The following is a 22,121-nucleotide window of genomic DNA, read 5'->3' as shown; positions in this document are numbered from 1 at the left end:
TAATATAATAATAATAATATAATAATAATAATAATAATAATAATAATAAATAATAATAATAATAATAATAATAAATATTATTATTATTATTATCATCATCATTATTATTATTATTACCAAGTTATACCCTTCTATCATTATTAAAATGAATTCTGTAAATATCGTTCTGCCAATGGTAAATGCTATCATATATACGTCCTTTGTATTGTACATTGTACATTCAACATTTTCATTCTCTCGGATCGAAGTATGACTCCATTATTATTATAAAATATTCTCTATAAAATGTGTTGTATTGCTTTAAGTTTTAGACAGTTATAACGCTCTCTATAATATCAGGTCATATCAGTAAAATTGGAAACCCAGGACAAAAACCAAGTAATCCCATTCCAAGACAAAGACAGATAGCAAATCAGAAAACAGATATAGGGGGATAGAAGACACAGCGAGTGACCTTTTGCCCACCAAGGGAGATCAAAGTTCCCCATCCAGAAAGTGAGAGAAAGTGAATACATAAGTATTGAAAAATTATAGGTAGCCCACTTGTCCTCAAAACCATCCCAATATAACAAAGAGATGATTTACAAGAAAGAGCATAGCATCCCCTAAAGAAGAATAAGAATAATGACAATGTTTCGAAACAGCAAAGCAACGTTTATTCATACATACGTAGAACATCTGCACATAAAAAGTTATCACAATAATTCAAGACTGTTTCATCTTTGCCTTGTCACCGATGGTAGTTTCTAAGAGCTGTTGCTTCTGACGGAAATAATCTGCATACCAATGGATGTGCTCAACTTTCTCAGGCACAGATATCCATGGATTTCTGCTGAGACCAAGCACAACCAGATCCATGAATCTACGTAATGGTCCCTCTGTAGGAAAATCTCCAAGGTGGTGACTAAGAAACACGTGTTCATGGAATTTGTATTTCCGCTCCTCATGCATGTCTGAAATGGACAGTGAAAACAAAGAATGATAAGGTGAAAATATCAAATATCAAAAAATGGCTCCTCGGGGGAAAAAATACTACTACTCACTACTACTACTACTACTACTACTACTACTACTAACTACTACTACTACTACTACTACTACTACTACTACTACTACTACTACTAATAATAATAATAATATTCTTTATTGTCCTCAAAGTAGTGGCATATTGTCATTGATTAACCTGATGATATTAATTTTAGTGTACCTCTTGGGCCTTAACAAGAACAGCGGAAAACCAACTTGAAGTATTCAATCAAAAATAATTCAGGAAAGGACACTCTGTTTAAAACTCTCTGGCAAGGAACTTAAAAAATACAAACTTGTGCCTAAAAAGAGAAATCCAGATGACTGTTCAAAATACGGATACAAAGTGGAGACTAATCAGACAAATTCTAAAAGTAGCAAAGAAATTCCGGGCATCATGCCAGTGAAGATCAATATAAACAATACTCACAAGACGAAAAGCAATTAAATGTAATATACAATTGACATCATAGAAAGAGCTTAATTAATTGAGACCAAGTGCATAAAGTTAGTGATGAGTGGAGAGCTTCTACTGCAGAAAAAAAACAACAACAACTGAGGCTATGACAAATGTTTCTGCATATCCAATATTTAGGAATAAAACTTTTTAAAATCATTTACACAAGATGTATTATTAGTTTGATCTTAGAATATACTATATCCTCTGCTGGATTTGATTCATAAATCTAACCTGATTTTATTTGATACTACAACTAGCATATAAAAACAATAAAGAAGCTGAATGTAAGTTTTAATTTTAAACAACTAAAAACGATGAGGATTTTTCGTCCACATTATTTGTCCTTGCTGATTTAACTGAAACTTGCACTCAAATTCTTCAATGTTTTTAAAGAGAGGTTGAACTAATTTATGCCTGGTACAAGGTACCATTTTCCTTTATTCCCCAAAATTTACAATCTGCTGTTTATCATTAAGAGATGCACAAATTCTTTGCCTGTTTTTTTTTTATTAGTTTAAAGAAAAACACCTAAAAAAAACAAAACAAAACAAAAAAAAAAACAAACAAAAGAAAAACAAAACAAAAAGAGCACAAGAAATAAATCTATTATCTAGAATTACAATTTTTTTTTTAAATCATGTAAAATAAAAATGTGACTCACTTCTCCAAAACAGTAGTAAGTAATTTGCTTTCAAATAGAATTTTACATCTTCATATTTTCATTGAATTATACTTTGAATTCTCTCATGCATCACAATGAAGGAGAGTCTAAAGAATATGTCTGATATAAAATTGAGCTGTAACTCTTAAGATTGTTCAAAAAAAAAAAAAAAAATGTTGGAACTTGCATTTATTTCGTAACTCATTCTGCTTTACTTCTAACTAATACCATTTTGGAGTTTACCTTGCTTTTTGTAGAATATAAGAATATTGCTTGATTCCCTTTGAATAGGATGCTCTACAAGTAACAAATGAGCTTCACTTCACGGTAACATTTTAACCCTTTTAATGGTGAGACCCAGCTTGTCAAAAAATGACCTCTCCTATTATTACTCTCTCAGTGAAAATGGTAATATATGATGTTAGGCATTAGTAAAATTGAAATGCTTTTGTCATAATATAAGTTTATTCATAATGCGACAAATACCTTCTTCATTGTCAACAGGAAAGGTCCACATTCGTCCTTCATTCGTCCATTGGATCATCTCCTCAAAGCCATTTCGGGGAAGAGAACCTTTTGCCAGGTGTATTTTTTCTTTGTATACAGCCTGCCACAAGTCGTCTTTGGCCTCATTGCTCTCTTTGGATTCTTTACCAGCTAAGAATATACAAGTAGAAGAAAAAAAACATAAAAAGATTGGAAATGAATACACCTTTATATAGAACATTCCAATAATTAACATTGCTCATCGGGCTTTTGAATGCTTAACTTAATTCTTAAGCAACCATTTGGAATCAAATTTTCATGTTAAATCATAAAAATTACGTTTCAGACACTCTTTGTTTTTTTTTAAAAAGCCATTACAAAATCTAGTATAATTTAAGTTCTCATTAATATTTGAATCAAGAGGAGTAAAAAGTTTAATGTACATTATTTGACATAGCACCAGGGCTCGCTTTGTAATCATTGTACCCATCTAGTCATTGACTTCACTGATCACTGCTCAACTTAATTACAAAACAAAACATCATTCCATATAGCAATTAATGTGACACAGAATTTACACATACCTTCAGCTTTCAATTTTTCTGCATCGAAAATTCCTAGACGAGGTTGGCCGTACAAAGAGTTGAAGTTCTCTGATTTTCTGGAAAAGGGGGAAAAAGCATAAGAAGGTAAAGCATAGAAACAAATAGCATGAAGAAAAAGAAAAGTAATCGACAAAGTCTTAATTTCCTACAATTTAAAAAAAAATGTTTATTAGATCAATACAATCATGTCCACCCTATGTTTTGACATAAACATACTTTAGTTTCTCTTTGTTTGTTTTTTGATATGACAGAGTATTGACCAGGGTTTTTGTTGAGTCCACCAGCCTATAAATTAGATGGATGTCCACTTTGAAGAATTATTTCTTGAAGAATAGCAATTTGTAAGGATGCAGTGGCGATGAAGGATTACAAAATGATAACACTTATTCTTCTCCCACTCTTATCAATAATTGTAATGACGATGTTTGAAAATGATCTAGAGCCCAGTACCTAAAGACTATTCAAATCATGGAAATGTAAAATAATGATTTTGGATGAAATTACTTAACACAAAAAATTAAAATACAAGCACTTCATTTCCAAATGTAAAAATGAAAGTTGTAAACATTATAACTAATGGATTTACTGTCCAAAGAAGGAGACAAAATATTTGGCTTCCTAAACAGTCAATCATGTGTCGCCAGGAGACGCTTTTGTGCCTAATCTATCTCATACCAATTAAAAGAGAATATCATGGTTCTCTAAATATCACTATTTATTTTCTACATTACTTGCTAGAGAATCATTCAGCCAAACTATTATCTTTTTATTTTATCTAAATTTGCCGAACCATTAAATTTTAAAATATATAAAAATCAAGACCACTAAAATTAAAAAAAGAGAATACAATTTTAGCCTCTACTCCTGATTTTTTATTCCTTTCATGGCACACCGAATTTCCTTACAGTTTCTCACAGTATTAAGATGCTTATAATTAAAAATGTCTACTTTCAGAAGATAAATAATACAGAAACAGATATGCAATGGGACTTCATTGACGTCATAGTCGCATCACTGTCACTGTTGGTGAAACCTAGTGCAATCTAACCCATATGAAAAGGACTAATTATTTTTAAAATTAATTGAAAAAGTCTATAACTATGAAAATGAAGAAGTCTCACCTTGCACGTCGTTTATTTATCATGTGCTTGTCTTCAACTGTAAAACATTGAACATTTAGATAACTTTAGTTTAAGGTCATTTAGTACAGATAGTACATAAAATTTGATAATTCAAGTGCCTTCAACACTCTTGGATCAATACTCTTAAGAAAAAGTATGAACAAAGAGGATAAGTTCAATTCAAGAATAGAAACACAAGAAAATTATAGTAGCAATCTGAGGGCATCCAAGGTCTCCTGTTCTGGCACAGAATTCCCTAACACAGGGAGACATTCAGATAGCATTCATCAGAGAAATGATTCCCGGGTATATCAAGTAACATTTCACAGACAGATGTAAACACTCATATCCTACTATAGTCACACCTGAACAAACCTAATAAAGGAAAAAGGGCAGAAAGTCATAATGAGAGGACCCTCAGGAAAAGGGGATAGCAGCGGCTCTATCAGCAGCCCCATCACCATCCATTAACTGTGATTCAAAATCGAAGAGAAAAAAATGTGGACTCACCCGATGGATCATTTCCACTTTTCCTGAAAGAAAGGTTTAAACAAAAATGTAAACTTAGACATAAAATACACACACTCATATATATATATATATATATATATATATATATATATATATATATATATATATATATATATATATATATATATATATATATATATATATATATATATATATATATATATATATATATATATATATATATATAATACACACACTCATATATATATATATATATATATATATTATAAGCACATAGTATTTACCTCATACTGCATCCTGAAAATTATAACAACGACTATGAATAACCAATAACAATCACATTTGATGTCAGCACTTAAATTCTTTAGTAACAAGACTGAGTTCATCTTACAATTCAAATTCATCTGTTATTTATATAATTCTAATCTCACACCCGAGGTGTTCAACACTGTTACTGCCCTCTCAGTAAAAAGAGTAAGATGTGATACAGTTTAGAGTAAATTGAACTCTACCTATAGAGACTTAAAACAGGACAAGCTAATATCACCAACCGTAAGTAGCATAGCATTTGTCAAAACTAAAAACAGAGATTCAACATCTTCAGATTTAATTCTTTTTTTTCCAATTCAACCAAAATGAAATCAAAAAATAATATTTTTAATGCTATAACAAAAAGTAAAGAAAAACAAAAAACAAAAACAAAACAAAGAAGAAAGAAAACTTACCCACGACCATTCCTATCATTGTTCCTTGACTTTGTTCTTTCAAAACCTAAATGGAAAGAGAAGATTCCATTTCAATTTGTAGTAAAATTCGAACCATTACTATTATGTAAATATTGTACAATCCGTATTGGGCACTTCCCGAACAATCATCATCATCATTGCCTTTTTCACCCTGGGTCAGGGTATAGGCCACAGACAAACAGTTTCCATCCTTCTCTATCCTGAGCCAACTTTTTTATCTCATTCCAGGTCTTACCACTTCTCTGTATATCAGCTTCTTTAATTCTTCTCCATGTTCCTCGTGGCCTTCCCCTTGATCTTCTGCCCTGAGGGTTCCAGTCCAATACTTTCTTTGTTATAGTTGAGTCATTCTTTCTAAGCCTGTGTCCAATCCACCTCCATCGTCTTCTTCCTATATCCTCTCCCACTGGTTTCTGCTGTGTTCTTTTCCATACTTCTTCATTTTTTATTCTATCCATCCATTTTATTCTGAGTAGCTTACGCATGCACCTGTTTACGAAAATCTGTACCCTCCTTATACATGCCTGTGATGCGTTCCAAGTTTCACATCCATACAGTAGGACAGACTTCACGTTTGAGTTGAAAAGTCTTAGCTTTAGTTGAAGGGAGATATCTTTAGTTCTCCAAACTCTGTTCAAAGATGTGAATGCAGCCGAACAATCTGTCCAAATAATTCTCTGTTGCTACAATTACTTGTGTGTGTGTTTGTGTGTGTGTTAGAGAGAGAGAGAGGGAGAGGGAGAGAGAGAGAGAGAGAGAGAGAGAGAGAGAGAGAGAGAGAGAGAGAGAGAGAGAGAGAGAGAGAGAGAGAGAGAGCGCGTTTGTGTATGTGCATTTGCACAAGGTTTTAAGAGACAAAATTAATTCACTAATTGTTTAAATATATAAGTCAAACCTGCACTTACTTCTAGCAATTTTCATCGTAGAGAGCAAGGTACTGGAGAAATAAAAAGAAAATTTGATGATTAATAGTGTTGCTATAAAGGAAAGAATGGAATTAATGAGCATCTAATGAATTAGTCAAATCCTGCGAGGAACATAATTCAGTACTCAATTACAAAAGGCCACTTATTTATTTGTGTCCGTGTGGTTTGTATGTATCTGTTTGGTGCATTGTGTGTGTGTGTGTGTGTGTTTGTTGTGTGAATTAGAAGATATTTTGTCTTGTGTTTGTATCCATTTTTTGGAAACAGCTAGAAGCAGCAGCATAAGAAATACATGCTACTTTGTTCAAGTTACATTGTTCAATCTACCGGTACGAAAGTGAATACTTTGCCTTCAAGACAATGTTGGTCTGGAGCAAAAAGGAAATTGTGTTCCATTTCATGGAACTATGTAGGGCTCTTCTTGCCTTATGGCAAATAAAATCAAAAGAATACAGCCACGAGCATCTGAAACATGGACCAGTTTCTGGCTTTGTTTAGATCTAAGGACAATAAATTCTGCTGAATCCTCCAAGGACTTTGCTTCAGCCATTTTGTTGATAATTTGAAATACATACTCTACGTATCAAAAATGTTTATTTCAGGAAATATACATAATAATGTAACACGGGTAACGTATTCATTGCCATTATACCATTCGCTAAAATAGTATACATTATATAGAACTGGAGTGTCAATTTGAACAATTGAAGGTTCAGACTTAGTCAGCAAATGTCCTAATGGTGATAATTATATTGATGATGACAACGATGATGATGATGATGATGATGATGACGACGACAATGATGATGGTGGTGGTGATGGTGATGATGGCAACAACGACATTAATAACAACGGTAATGATGATAATAATTATATTAATAATAATAATAATAATAATAATAATAATAATAATAATAATAATAATAATAATAATAATAATAGTAATAATAATAATAGTAATAATATTAACAAGAATAATATTAATATAATAATAATAATAATAATAATAATAATAATAATAATAATAATAATAATAATAATAATAATAATAATAATAATAATAATAATAATAATAATAATAATAATACACATTTATACAGAACTCATTTTCGTGTAAAACACAAGCTCTGGTCACTTTACAATATAAATTATCAAATTTGAGTGAAAAAAAAAAAGCAATGAAGTCATAGCCAAATCAAGGATTCATAGCGTCAATAAAAGCAAATACAGTAAAGATGTGTCTTGAGATTCTTTTTAAAGGCATGTAAAGACTTGCACTCCCTCAGACCACGAGGTAGTTAATTCTAAATCTTAATAACAATAAAAATAAAAGATTAAATAGATAATCCAATAAATACATGTTGATATACATGCATACACATACACATACACACACATCATTCCTAAGACTGCCAACTGACAGATAAACAATAACAAAGTTCTCATCGAAACAGAACTTCTCTCATCAACAAACTGTCGGTTCTACCTTTAGACCCAGGGCCAATGGGCGAAACACTCCCTCCCCCTGGGGATTTTATGAGACCAATTTTTTAAGTAAATATAATGTGTGGGCTTTCCATTTCTGGCCGGCTGCCAAAAAAAAAGTGTCATCTTCACAGAGTTATTTCCCTTGAAAGGTCATCAAGTGCGTTAAAATGAGCTTGCCACTGCCAAACTTTGAACTGCCATAGCTTCCTTAGTTTTCATCACACATGTCAAAAATTTGGATTGCACTGATGTATATAGACTATATTAGATAAATAATAACTAAATTCAAGGTTCAGAGTATTTAGTATGTGTGAACTTCAAGGATGAATTTTAAAATATTCAAATTTTCAAAAAAGTTTCACAGACACTGTTATATAACTTTAGAGCATTACATATTTCTATATACATCAAAGAGAAAGTGTTATAGCCTGTGTATAGTTAGACCTAAATCTAAAATTTCGTAAATTTTTATTCACTAGTTTTGAAGATATTGGATATTTTGTGATTGTACTGTTGACAGAGCAGTTATTCCCCTTGGTGGATTAGAGAAAGGTTTATAGCAAAATGAAAGCAGTTTATTGTAATATGACAGGAGAAATTTGGTACTTAGGGATCATTTTTTAATTACATCAGCCCAAGGAGAGATGGGGAGGGGGGGGGTCACATCTAGTCTGACTCTGGTTTGGGGGGGGGGGGGGGTGGTCCGGTAAGCATGATGCTCACTCACTTTTTTAGGGTAGGGTCCAGGTAAACACTGAAATCAGCTTTTCAGTGTCAGCTTTGCTGAAATAACTATTTAAAAAATAAGGGTTGGCAGTTCTTGTCATAGAAAAATATTATAATGCGGATTATTAGATTCACCATTGGTACTTATGAAAGGAAAAAAGTAACACTAAACTGGTGATGTCTATAATGTACCCTATCATTCAATTTGTCTTTCTGTGTGAACAAAGTTGTGTTGACATGAAATATGAAAATTCTGCTTTGTGTTTTCATTCATGTGTCCCTTCCCATATTTTTCTATAGTTTCGGTTTCAGGTTAGTCTTTGTTTGTTTATTGGCCTTTTTAGGGCGCTAGCACTTCAAATAGGTTATATCAATATCAGCGCCCAAATGTACGTTTAGTCAGAGAGACCAAAATAGTATATCCTCTTCAACACCCAAAAGAAAACAACATGCTTCAATTATTTTTTTTAAACCTATGACTAATGAGGGTTAGTCTTTGTGCTTGCCTATTGCCTGTTTTCATATAATAACTGATGAAAGCTGACATCATATAAGTACGTCCATAAGTAAGTCCATAAAGCCTGCTACATGTATTAAGATAACACCAACTAAGATGAAAAGCATTATATTGTTGGTTTTCTTTAAATGATAGAATGCTTAATAGATGGGAAAATGTGAAAGATGCTGATATCTATAGTATACCCTATCATTCGATTTGTCTTTCTATGACAACAAAGTTGTGTTGACATGAAAATTCTACTTTGTGTTTCACTGTTTACATTCATGTGTCCCTTTCCATATGTTTCCTTTTCCGTGTGCCTGCCCTTAGACATGACCTAAGATAAGAACTCTTTCTGTATGCCTCACACAAAATTAAATAATTCATCATTGATTAGTTGTCTTACTAGACTAGCCAGCTCTTTTTATAAAATTTGATTTCAAAATGGCTAGCGAGTACAGTAATCCTCCCCATTGTTAGAGTGCCGATTGTTCCTAACCCTTTTCTTTCTTTTTTTATAAATTTCAGAATGAAATAATATGACAAAATAAATTGACATTATAAGCTCACATCAATATATTAACTCATCAACTTGATTGTGTAATGGCTTCCGAAGAGCCTGTTTCTTTGAAAAAAGATAGACATAAGCGACCAAAGACAGTGAAGAAAACCTGTGTTATTCATTATCCCAATTTAGCAAATCACAATTTCCTAAAAACTTTTACAGAGGAGGCATGGGAAAATGTTCAAAAAGTTAAGATAATTCGACTTGAGAGTGATGACATCAATGAAAGATGTGCACACATCTGTGACAATCTTCCAGATCACCCAGGTCAAGAACATGGCTTCCACCGTCCTTGTTTGAAAAGTTTCACTAGCCTGAAATATGTACGGCTTGAAAAGAAACTGGAATCCAACAGTAATGAAGATAATAGTCTTAAAAGAAGATGTGTTGAATCACTGACAGAACCTTGTTTTCCAGATGAATGTATCATTTGTCAGCGAAAAGAGAAATATGTAAACAGAAGAAAAGATAAGCTTGTAAAGTGTCGAACAGTCTTCAAAATCTTCCATATGTGAAGCTGCCATTTCAGAGGAGATAGCCGCTTGATAGGGTTGACAGAAAATTATTGTCTGATATCACGTGAAGCAAAGTACCATGAAAGCTGCAGGAAGAAATTGACTCAAAAAGATGCTCGTCATAGTAAAATAAGTTCCAACAAAACGAAAACATTGAAAATTACAGCCCAAAGAGATATGTTTGGCCAGTTGCTCATGTTAAGCCAGTATCATAACATTAATCTTTGTAAAGTGATATGCTATCCACTAAGCCCAGTTCCGTGGGCTTTAGCAACAAGTGATGGATCTTTCTTGAAGACTAACAAAGCTACACTTATGAATAGAATGGAGAAATATGAAATTGCTGACTCAAGAATGAATTTCCTGAAAAGCATCTACATTGTTGATGGCAATGCAGTTCTCCAAGCATTGGTTTCATTACCAGAAACATTTGGTGAACTGGCTCTGAAACTGTTCAGCACACTCCCAAAGTCTACAGACCTTCATTTCATTACAGACAGATACCTCGAGGATTCAATAAAAGCAACAGAAAGATCTCGAAGGGGTGATTCTTCAAATAACACTTTTCTTATTGGAGGACCGTTAACAAAAGTGCCAAGCGACTGGAAGCTAATTTTACAAGAATGGGAGTCAGACAAATACGCATCAAAACTCCAAGGCAGAAACATTTTCTTTGCGATCGAAAACACATGTGTACAGCTGAGCAGTGAGAATGGAATAACCACAGACTCTAGACCAATGCCTGAGCTGGATTGCAGTCACGAAGAAGCTGATACCAAAATTATTGTTCACTGTACATATACAGCTCAACATTCAAGGAAGAAATTGTAGTAAGATCACCAGATACTGATGTCTTTTTGTTGCTTTTGGCATTTGCAAAGAAAATTGAAGTCCCTTTACTTTTTGACACAGGTTCAGGGGAAAACAGAAGGTTTCTCAACATCACAAACCTTTCTAGCAAATTATCACCAGAAATATGTGACGCTATGTTGGGATTTCACAGTTTCACAGGTTGTGACACTACCAGCTGCTTTGCTGGAAAAGGAAAAGTACGTCCATTTGCCCTATTGACAAAACATAAAGATTTCACACACTTATTTTCTGAATTGGGAAATCAAGAAGTGCTACATCAAGATGTTTTATCAAAGCTTGAAAAGTTTGTGTGTCAAATGGATGGAGACAGCAGAGCAAATGACGTCAACAAACTAAGAGCTGATACGGTGAGAAAAAGATTCACCCCTGGAGATGACAGACCCCTCTCCCACTGTAAAGGCATTGATTTGTCCCAGCTCCCTCCCTGTAAGAAAGGTCTACAGATGCATAGCAAGAGAGCAAACTTTCAAGCAATGGTTTGGAAGCAAGCAGCATCAAACTTCCCTGAAATTCCAAAACCCGAGGAAAACGGTTGGAAAAGGACATCTTCTGGTAGTCTGGTGATCGACTGGTTTGGAGATGATGACATTATACCAAAAGAACTAGTTAACATTATTGTTGATGAACAGCAACCTAAAGAAGATGACATTGAGGAAGAGGATGGTGAAGAGGAATGGTCTTCTGAATCAGAGGATGATTTTTCAGACTGTGACCAATGGGTGGATGATGAACTGTTAAGAAAAATGAGTATGTTCCATACCTCTCAAACCATAACAGAATATATATATGTGTGTCACAATTATAATATAACTGTATTTCAAGGACACCTATTCTCAGTAGTTCACATTCTCATCCTAAAATGCTATAATATGTATTTCGAGAAAATGATGTTTTTGTTTATTAATTTTCTATTTGTCATTAGTAAAGATAGTTTGTATGTATTTCAAAATGACCCTCAAATAATCAGTTTCAAACATAATATTTAGTTATATTAAATTAGACATGTTTTAAAATACAAAAATGCATTTTATGAATTTTTAGAAATTTTTGCACCGAATGACCTTTCAGGGGCAATAACTCTGTAAAGATGACACTATTTTTTTGGCAGCCGGCCATAAACGGATAGCTTAGATGTTATACTAACTAGAAAAATTGGTCTCATAAAATCCCCAGGGGGGGGGAGTGGGGGTCCCGGTAGCCCTTAGTCTACTTGACCCAGATTCAACATCTGTTAGTTATACCGCTAGGCTATGGATGAATTATCTGTTAAGTCTAAATGGGCCAGAAGAGTTAAGCAATAATTGTTCATCTACTAACCACATTCAAATTCACTAGTTTCAAGGCAAGAAAGACAGTATCACTCAGCCAGTGACACCTTTGCCACTATATCACATATCTTAGCAATGTTTGTGGTATCCTGTCATCCGATCAACTTACCTTTTTGACTCCAGAGATTCTTCCTGTTCTAAACCATCTGATTGTTGACTCGACCCATGGATAGTCAGCCTGGCCATCAGTTCATTTGCAGTTCGAGTCCAGTCACCAGGTAAAGATCTAGCAGCTTCTATTGCAGCAGTTTGCAGTTGCTCTTCATCTGTTGTCACCCTGGGGTGAAAAACAAAAAATCATATTTTTAATTAGGATTTTCAACTACAGGTGGAACAAATTCTATGGCTAGAATCTACATGATGGTTGAGCAGTGTTTTGTCCTCTAACAAATCATGTGATGTTGAGAGTGAACAGAGACTAAATGAGAGCCAATGAGTTAAAATCTTGGTGTTGTATTGTTTTCTTGGGGTAAAGCTCTTGTACAACTGATCCACTCAACTCTCGAATGTAAATGATTGACTAACTATGACCTGTGACTGATATTGTACGAGTGCTAGTAAAGGAGAAAAAAAAATGCCCAACAGATGACTTATAGTCATGAAGTTCTCTAGTATCTATTAGTTCACAATGCTTATAGTGTATATGAAATGGGACTCCCGTTTCAGTTGACCTACTGGCGGAATAAATGAATTATTGTGAACTAAACTGACCATGTTCAAATCTTGAAATACAAAATTAACATTTCACTGATTTTACACTTATGAATTCCAGAAAATATAAGGTGAGAAATAGGGAGGGGAAAAAAGGTTCCGAAGTTTGAATATTCTTATTTAAAAATTCAATATCATATTAAGTTATCAAAGCAACAATCTCGAGATGGAGCCCGGAGAAAAAGAAAAGAAAAATATCTCTCTCCCCCCCCCCCCCAAAAAAAAAAATAAAATAAAAATAACAACGTCAGCTGGAGGTGAAATCAAAGCAGCTATAATGCTGCTTAATTAGTTCAGCCACTTAATTGGAAATATCCACAAACTGTATCAGACTGCAACTAAATGCCACTTGTAGGATTTATCGCTAAGTAATAAGTTTTTAATTTAATTAATCAAAAATCGTACAAATCTCGATATATATATTTCTCCGGGCTCCATCTCGAGATATCTTAAATATTTTTATTTAAAAATTCAATATCATATTAAGATATCAAAACAACAACTCGAGATGGAGCTCGCAGAAAAAGAAAAGAAAAATATCTCCCCCCCCCCCCCCCCTAATTTTTTTTTTTTAATAACAACGTCAGCTGGAGGTAAAATCAAAGCAGCTATAATGCTGCTTCATCAGTTCAGCCACTTAATTGGAAATATCCACAAACTGTATCAGACTGCAACTAAATGCCACTTGTAGGATTTATAGCTAAGTAATAAGTTTTCAATTTAATTAATCAAAAATCTTACGGGGTTTTCCTTTTATCTTTCCTGGATTTTGGTTCACCTTTGCTTACATTTCCACTGCTGTCATCTCCAGCTCTAACTCTCAGACTTGTATGGATGGAACATTTAAAAACTGATGAGCTAGAAGATGGTGATGATTTGGTCAGAGCCTGGATACAACATCTGAGGATGGACAACATGAAAGCAATAGTTCTGTTTTTCATAATAATGTGACAACTAAAAAAAAACAAAAACAAAACAAACAAAAAAAAAACACTTTAATTCATTAAGTTATAAAATGAGGGCCATTCAATAAACTTTTGACCCGACCTTTGAATGAATAAAGCTAAATTTATGAAATTTGCAGTGATGACATTTATTTCTCAGTATAGACAACCGGACACAAGCACATATTTATGCCATTGGGCGATGACCTTCAAAAGTCCAAAAGTGATATATCAAATTATGTTTATGTCTAGCCGATTTTAATTCAATTATGTATCATTTGCGTCATATTATGTAATGTGCTATTTTGAAATTTGTATCTTCCTCTTTATCAATGTAAATGCATTGTCCTCGATAAGACGAACATTTTGGTATACAATCTGTTAATAATTTATGAACTCCAAATTGACTGCTTTAGTTTTAGGCATTTTTTAAATTAACACCGACGGGATTTTGATCACAACTTTCAAATGTTAATTTTGGGCTAAAAATCAGTCTGAAATTTCAGACTTTGAACTGCCCTAACTACATTTCTTATCAAGATAGAAACAAAATTCAAACGGTTTTGTAACCATTGTTGCTATCTCTTTCATGTGGCATCATTGGTTTCAATTTCAAGTCCAAGTGCATGAGTTACATTTAGAATTTTTGTTCAAGTTAAGAATAGAATAGAATAGAAGGTATCGACGCCGCTTGATTAGGCCACTGGCCTGTCGCCGAGTCTTTCCAGTCACTGAATGTCTTGTTCACAACTGATCTAATGCATTTCCCTACCTGATCTTGTGATCAGGGGCTAGCCTACACTACACTTTCTCTACTGATCTTTTGATCATAGCTATTTTGGGTGGGAGGCACTTCTACTTCTACACTATGCATATAACTTTCCATCACAGCATCTAATCTAGATATCGAAGTGGTTATTCAGAGTCGACTCTGGATAACTGTAGGCAGTTATTCAGAGTCGACTCTGGATAACTGTAGATGGTTATTCAGAGTCGACCCTGGATAACCATGTGTACAGATATTGAGTAGCCTATCGAATTATCGAGTTGAGTTCTTGCGAGATGAGTTTGTTTAAATTTGATACCAGTTTACTACGGTTATTTTGTGACTTTGGCAATTTTAATGCCAAATTCTTAAAACTTGGCGATTTTTCAACTTCAGTCGCTTATAAATAAGAATCTTTAATCAATTGCAAATCATTTTCCATCAACAAAGCACATTTAAATTAGCTTATAAACAATCATTTCTTAAATCGATCAGCCTAACTTATTATCTCTCTATTACCAAATGATATCTATAAACATAATATGAGATAGAAGGGTGGTGAGAGAGAGAGAGAGAGAGAGAGAGAGGAGAGAGAGAGAGAGAGAGAGAGAGAGTGAGAGAGAGAGAGAGAGAGAGAGAGAGAGAGAGAGAGAGAGAGAATGAGAGAGAGGAGAGATGGAGAGAGAGAGAGAGAGAGAGAGAGAGAGAATTAATGAATTGATTTTTATTTTTTAAAAATTGTTTTATAATTAGACACAAGTTGTAATGAATTCTATAAACAAATTCAGAACAATCAAACAAAAACAAAACAAAACTTAAAAAGGAAGAAAAAAAAAGACACGCTTATAAACCTTATAAAATCGTCAAATGAATGTATTATCATGTTAGCCTCCTTCCGCACTAGGACAAAACTGTCCCAAGACAAATTTGTCCTGTCCCACTGGTGAAAACTTCTATTCAAAAGGAGTTCCGCACTAGGACAGGACTGTCCCGGGACACACCTGCGCGAATGCATTATTTTAAAAATTTTTTTTTTTACAAGATTCAAAAGTTTATTTGTAGGCAATTGTCAATATAACTCATACAAGAATATAATATTTTCATCAACAAATCAAGTAAATAAAATCAATAATAAAGCAAGGCAAACAATGATAGTAATAATGATAATAATAGTAATAATAATAATAATAATAATAATAATAATAATAATAATAATAATAATAATAATAATAATAATAATAATGATAATTATAATGGTGATAATAATAATGTAAAATCTTCTAATTAATAGATTAGTTATTTAATAGTTTGAATTATAAATTAATAATTTAAAAAATAAGTCCTTGGTACAACTCTAATAATTCACATTTTATGAATCAACATATGATACGACATGACGATAATGATTTTTTTACACTGTACAATGGGATTTGTTTACATAAGATTTATATAATCATGAAATATTCTTATAGCAAGAGTATTATTATTGCTTCTGCTACTACTACTGCAACTACTACTACTACTACCACTACCACTACCACCACTACTACTACTACTACTACCACTACTACTACTACTACTACTAATACTACTACTACTACTACTACTACTGCTGCTACTACTACTACCACTACTACTACTACCACTATTTCTACTATTACGACTACTACATTTACAACAACAACAACAACTACTACTACTACTACTACTACTACTACTACTACTACTACTACTACTACTACTACTACTATTACTATTACTACCACCACTACAATTACCACCTCTTCTACCACTACTTCTACTACTAAAACTACTACTACTACTACAACAACAACAACAACAACTACTACTGCTGCTACTACTACTACCACTACTACTACTACCACTATTTCTACTATTACGACTACTACATTTACAACAACAACAACAACAACTACTATACTACATACTACTACATACTACTACAACTACTACTACTACTACTACTACTACTACTACTATTACTATTACTACCACCACTACAATTACCACCTCTTCTACCACTACTTCTACTACTAAAACTACTACTACTACTACAACAACAACAACTACAACTACAACTACAACTACAACTACAACTACAACTACAACTACTACTACTACTACTACTACTACTACTACTACTACTACTACTACTACTACTACTACTACTACTACTACTACTACTACTACTACTACTACTACTACTACTAACTACTAACTACTACTACTACTACTACTACTACTACTACTACTACTACTACTACTACTACTACTACTACTACTACTACTACTACTACTACTACTACTACTACTACTACTACTCCTACTACTACTACTACTACTACTACTACTACTACTAACTACTACTACTACTACTACTACTACTACTACTACTACTACTACTACTATACTACTACTACTACTACTACTACTACTACTACTACTACTACTACTACTACTACTACTACTACTACTATACTACTACTACTACTACTACTACTACTACTACTACTACTACTACTACTACTACACTACTATACTACTACTACTACTACTACTACTACTACTACTACTACTACTACTACTACTACTACTACTACTACTACTACTACTATACTACTACTACTACTACTACTATACTATATACTACTACTACTACTATCTACTACTACTACTACTTATACTCTAACTACTACTACTACTACTACTACTACTACTACTACTAACTACTACTATACTACTATACTACTAGTAGTAATGGATGAAATAGAGGTTGCATATTTCTGTGCTTTACTACGTGGAAAAAAAAAAGACAAATTGAAAGAGAAAACAATATTGGGTGCATCCTTTAATGACCCAAAGATTGCTCAAGGGTCAATTCCGTAGACTCTATGGTGATCTCCGATCTTATCTTAAAATGACTTTCTTGGAATCACCTCATTTTACCCAGGTGCAAATGAGTACTAGTTCGCTGATGAAAGTAATCTTTGACGGACTAGCATCATTCAAGAGGATAATAGAAAGTCAGCATGGCTCGGTGGTACGGTCTTTGCTTCGTACCCGAAAGGCATCAGTTCGATCACCGCTGATGCGCTGTGTTGCCTTGAGTAAGTCACCTCGCCTAGCTCAATTTGCGGCGCTGCACTGCGGCTAACGCCTGGGTTATACCTCGCCCTAGCTCAATTTGCTGCGCTACATTGCGCTGATGCCTGGGTTATTCCAGTCTTCCCTTGGAATAGACCCTCGAGAAAAATTTCCCCTATGGGATGAAAAAGGGAATTTTATTTTTTTTAATTTTAAACTGAAATCTGTCTGCTCAACGCTACAGCAACATGGATAAGTTCCGGATTTATAAGCTTAGGAGACAAGATGGCCCATGGTTAGAGCGTTGTACTCTGGACTCAGAGGTTCTGCGTTCGATTCCGACCGAAGCCAATTTTTACCTTCCTCGAGCAAGAAAATTTACTCCAATCACTCACTCCATTCAGGTGTAAAAGGGTACCTGTCAAGCTGGGATAGTAATCTGCAATAGACTATCGTCCTGTTCAAAGGTTTTCAAACAAATACGTTAATTGTCCGCTTCACGCTATTGAAACCGGAATAACTCCTGCACCATTGGCTACAAGGCTCAAAAGGAGTTAATTTGTCTTACAATGAGTTCAAGTGGCTCAGAAGGACTTACTTAAAAATATTTTCATTGAAAATTCCCGAAATAAATAACGATAAAGATAATTGATCCCACAAGGTACCGAATAGATGTGCGACCGGTTTTAGACACGTTACTGCTGTGTCACAAAATGTGACACTTCTTAAATTATATTTATAAACATACGTTTTTAAATTGCCGAAAATGTTTATGTATTAGGGCCTTCTGTACGTGGTTTCATCACATAGAATTATTTTTTGAATTGTTCTTGCTTTTTTATATTCAGAATTGAAATAAATAAATAAATCATAACTGTGAAATTGAATGTAAGCTTCAGTTTAATATACGAAAACAGATAAAATGGACGTTTCGGGTTTCCCCTTCATCAACAACACATGATGAATTAAAAACTACAGACGAATGAGATAATGTGGTAGTGGCATTGTTAAAGATGCATAAACAAAAACATTGATGGGCAGGAAATTGTATGCTACTTTGTGAGGAAGCGCGAATTAAAACAGAGCAATAGAAATTTATAAAAGGTGCGTACTTAATTATGTTAAAAGAGGGGAGGCGGGTAGGAACTGTGTAATGCAGTATAGAAGACAGTGAACTAAAATAAAGTGTGGACTATTGTTGGAAAATAAATACAATGGAATTGGAAATAAATACAAAATGTAAGGGATGTAGGTATTAATATATTAGTGGCATTAGCAGCAGCAGAAGCAACAGTAGAAATAGTAGTAGTAGTAGTAGTAGTAGTAGTAGTAGTAGTAGTAGTAGTAGTAGTAGTAGTAGTAGTAGGGATGCAGAAAATAAAGACAGGCATTTCAATTTTGACACGGCGCCGCCAAGTCTGGGACTTTTTTGTCCTAGTGCGGAAGTCTGCTATATTTTTCTACTATCACAAACGATATGAACACGGGACTGGGACAGTCCTGTCCCGTTGATTTTGTAGCATTTCACAACGGCTTGGGACACAACGGGACTGTTTTGTCCCGTCCCAATAGGTGCGGAAGATTTCACTAAATTCTATATGTTACAGATTTGGGACAGGACTGTCCCAGGACAGTCCTGTCCTAGTGCGGAAGAGGGTTTACAGCTAAAAAAGTACACAAATATTGACACCCATTTGCTCCATCCCCTTCCCTTTCGATCATCTTCTCATTCATGGCCACCATGTGTCTTGTGCTGCCTTTGACATTTGGCGCCAGCGTGTCTAGACTAACGTCATAAATTAAGGAGTGTCACCAAAATTCATGCAACTGAGCAAAAAATGATAGAAGGCATATTATTGTTTTTTCCGCCTGAACTACCACTGAGCAGAAAATGTTTGACATGACCAAAAACAACGGAACATTTATGAACAAATCCTAAAATCCCAGAAATCCGCGGAAGATTATCATCACTGGTCCCAACTATATTTTTTAAAATATTTCTTTTTTCTTTTTTTTTTTTTGGTGCAAAATCTCGACAATTTGCAAAAAAATTGGAAAATTTGCGGCCGCAATGCAAATCACCGATGCAAAAAACTGCCATGACAGAAGAGACAAGAAAATACCAAAAAGTAAAACGATTTTTTCCCGTAGGGTTAAACAGAGGTGGGAGAGAAGAAAAAAACAGAAAAACCGTGTGGTTGGTAACTGGAAATTCATCACTCATAACTGTCTACAGTTATTCAGAGTCGACTCCCCGACTCTGAATAATAACTGTAGACAGTTATTCAGAGTCAACTGTCTACAGTTATTCAGAGTGGACTCCCCGCAGTTATTCCAGGCCTGTAAATGCACAATTTGCGAAAAGGCTGAAAAATGTCAGCCATATATTCGCATGACCCCCCCCCCCCCCCCCCAAAAAAAAAAAACCACAAAAAAACAAAAAAAAAAAAACAAAAAAAAAAAAAAACAAAAAAAAAAAAACAAAACGTAACATAAAATCCTGCTGATTTATATAAAATGGATGTATTGATTAGATAATAATACAGAGTTCATATTCCCTTGTAAATCCTTCTCTTCAAGCCACGACCACTTAAAACGGTTTCGCACAGACGCGTCGATTGCCTTAATATCGGCATTGCGGTCGACGAAAGTCTCAGGCATTTTAATGAATAAAGATCGTATCAATGTATAAACACTTGAAAATTGTAAGATAATAGAATGATATGGTTGTGAGCTTACTCCTTTAGAATGAAATTCTGATCATCAAAGATGGATAAAGTCAAAAACTGGGCAGGATTACTTGGAAATGTTTGTAAACAAAGTTTTACCGGAACCGCAACTCTCACTTTCACACCGTCCCATGATTCAATGCGCAACCTTGGCCGAGTCGGGTTATGGCCTGGTGAGGTCACAGTGGCTGAAATCCCAGCGAAATCAGCCACTCTAAAACTATAATAAAATATTAGCTGATTTCAGACCAGTAGATCAGCTTCCGTGGTTCAGCACGAGATCACGAACGGTAAAATCCAGGGAACGAAATTAACTTATTTTCGGGTTTTCCCGATATGACGTATGGCAATATATTATAATATAGAACAATAGAGAGAAAATAAAACGAAATAAGATGAGAACTAAACGGGGGGATTCGTTTGTTTTGCGTTCAAAATAACAAAAATAGGTATCAAGGCTGAGATTAAAAGTCTGTTTCTGGAAAATCATGCAAAAGTCTGAAATCAGCCAAATGGCTGAGAATTTACAGGCCTGTAAGAGTCAGAGTCGACTCTGAATAACCGCAGCCTTCTTGAAAGCATTGACGCTCGGCGCTCCCTAATCAATAGCTGACTTATTTGGTTTATTTGAGATATTTATCTAGCAAGGTTTATGTAGATAACAGCCTGTGATTATTCACAGAGGGATCTGCGAATAATGACATAATAATAATAATGACACTTCGGGAGGCCTTCCGAAAGCTCCTACATCCCCAGTATTCTTGTTTTTTATAACGAAGTGGGTGGCCACAGCGTAATACGCAACCGTTACTGCCCCCATTCCTCGCAGCGTAGTGAGCGAAATTTTCCACCAGGTTACCGGGCGTGTCAAAGGTCACATCCGGTAAGTCGACCATGGCGCCAACCGCGAAGTCGTGGTCGTTTTGTTCGATTGTGAATTGTGACTCTCGGTTTCCGAGCATCAACAAACTTGCAGTTAAATGCAGTTAAGCAATTGCAGACTGAGACCAACACCTTTTTTACTCGCCAGGATTTTTTTTATAATGTTCTAAGTCTAAGTAGGGGGTTTGGGAGGGGGGAAACTTTAAAAAAAAGTCTCCCCCCTCCCAACCCCCTGCTAGAACAAGAATACTGGGGATGTAGGAGCTTTCGGAAGGCCTCCCGACAATTCTTTCAATGACAGCCAATGGTCAATGCCATGGCCTAGATATCTATTCCAGTTAGTCCGTAGTTTACCTGCCACTCCCACTTCCATTATGAGTCGTCGCAAGCGCTCCCTTTGTCGTTATGTGCCTTCTTAGAAGACAAAATATAGACCGATGCATCTGTTTAAAGTTAAATTCGATACT

The 22,121-nt window shown here is 34.5% G+C and overlaps 1 protein-coding gene across 1 annotated transcript; it reads right to left on the bottom strand.

Moving 5' to 3' along the window:
• Positions 1 to 633: 633 nt before the first annotated feature.
• On the bottom strand, positions 634 to 21,734 carry LOC144969261 (small ribosomal subunit protein mS31-like). Its single transcript, XM_078908374.1, has 11 exons — positions 21,573 to 21,734; positions 20,783 to 21,009; positions 13,970 to 14,128; positions 12,627 to 12,794; positions 6,503 to 6,534; positions 5,577 to 5,622; positions 4,870 to 4,892; positions 4,360 to 4,396; positions 3,218 to 3,294; positions 2,634 to 2,804; positions 634 to 953 (listed from the first exon to the last, which is right to left on the bottom strand). Exons 1-11 carry the CDS (start codon positions 21,732 to 21,734, stop codon positions 706 to 708), a joined length of 1,350 nt encoding a protein of 449 aa, XP_078764500.1. The 3' UTR covers positions 634 to 705.
• Between the last annotated feature and the right edge of the window lie 387 nt (positions 21,735 to 22,121).

The sequence above is a fragment of the Berghia stephanieae genome, chromosome 3 (genome assembly GCF_034508935.2).
Source record: "Berghia stephanieae isolate SIO BIC M18660-M18661 chromosome 3, UCSD_Bste_1.3, whole genome shotgun sequence".
Taxonomy (NCBI): domain Eukaryota; kingdom Metazoa; phylum Mollusca; class Gastropoda; order Nudibranchia; family Aeolidiidae; genus Berghia; species Berghia stephanieae.
Note: the sequence above shows the minus strand (reverse complement) of the source record. Positions and strands in the feature narration are given on the sequence as shown.

What these genes read in the sequence shown, in the direction of transcription:
- LOC144969261 (XM_078908374.1), bottom strand. Translation starts at nt 21,734, where the DNA reads ATGCTCGGAAACCGAGAGTCACAATTCACAATCGAACAAAACGACCAC. An exon ending in AATGATAGGAATGGTCGTGG is followed by an intron (nt 4,893 to 5,576) that starts GTAAGTTTTCTT and finishes CCTTTCTTTCAG; the next exon opens with GAAAAGTGGAAATGATCCAT. An exon ending in AAGTGGAAATGATCCATCGG is followed by an intron (nt 4,397 to 4,869) that starts GTGAGTCCACAT and finishes AATGTTTTACAG; the next exon opens with TTGAAGACAAGCACATGATA.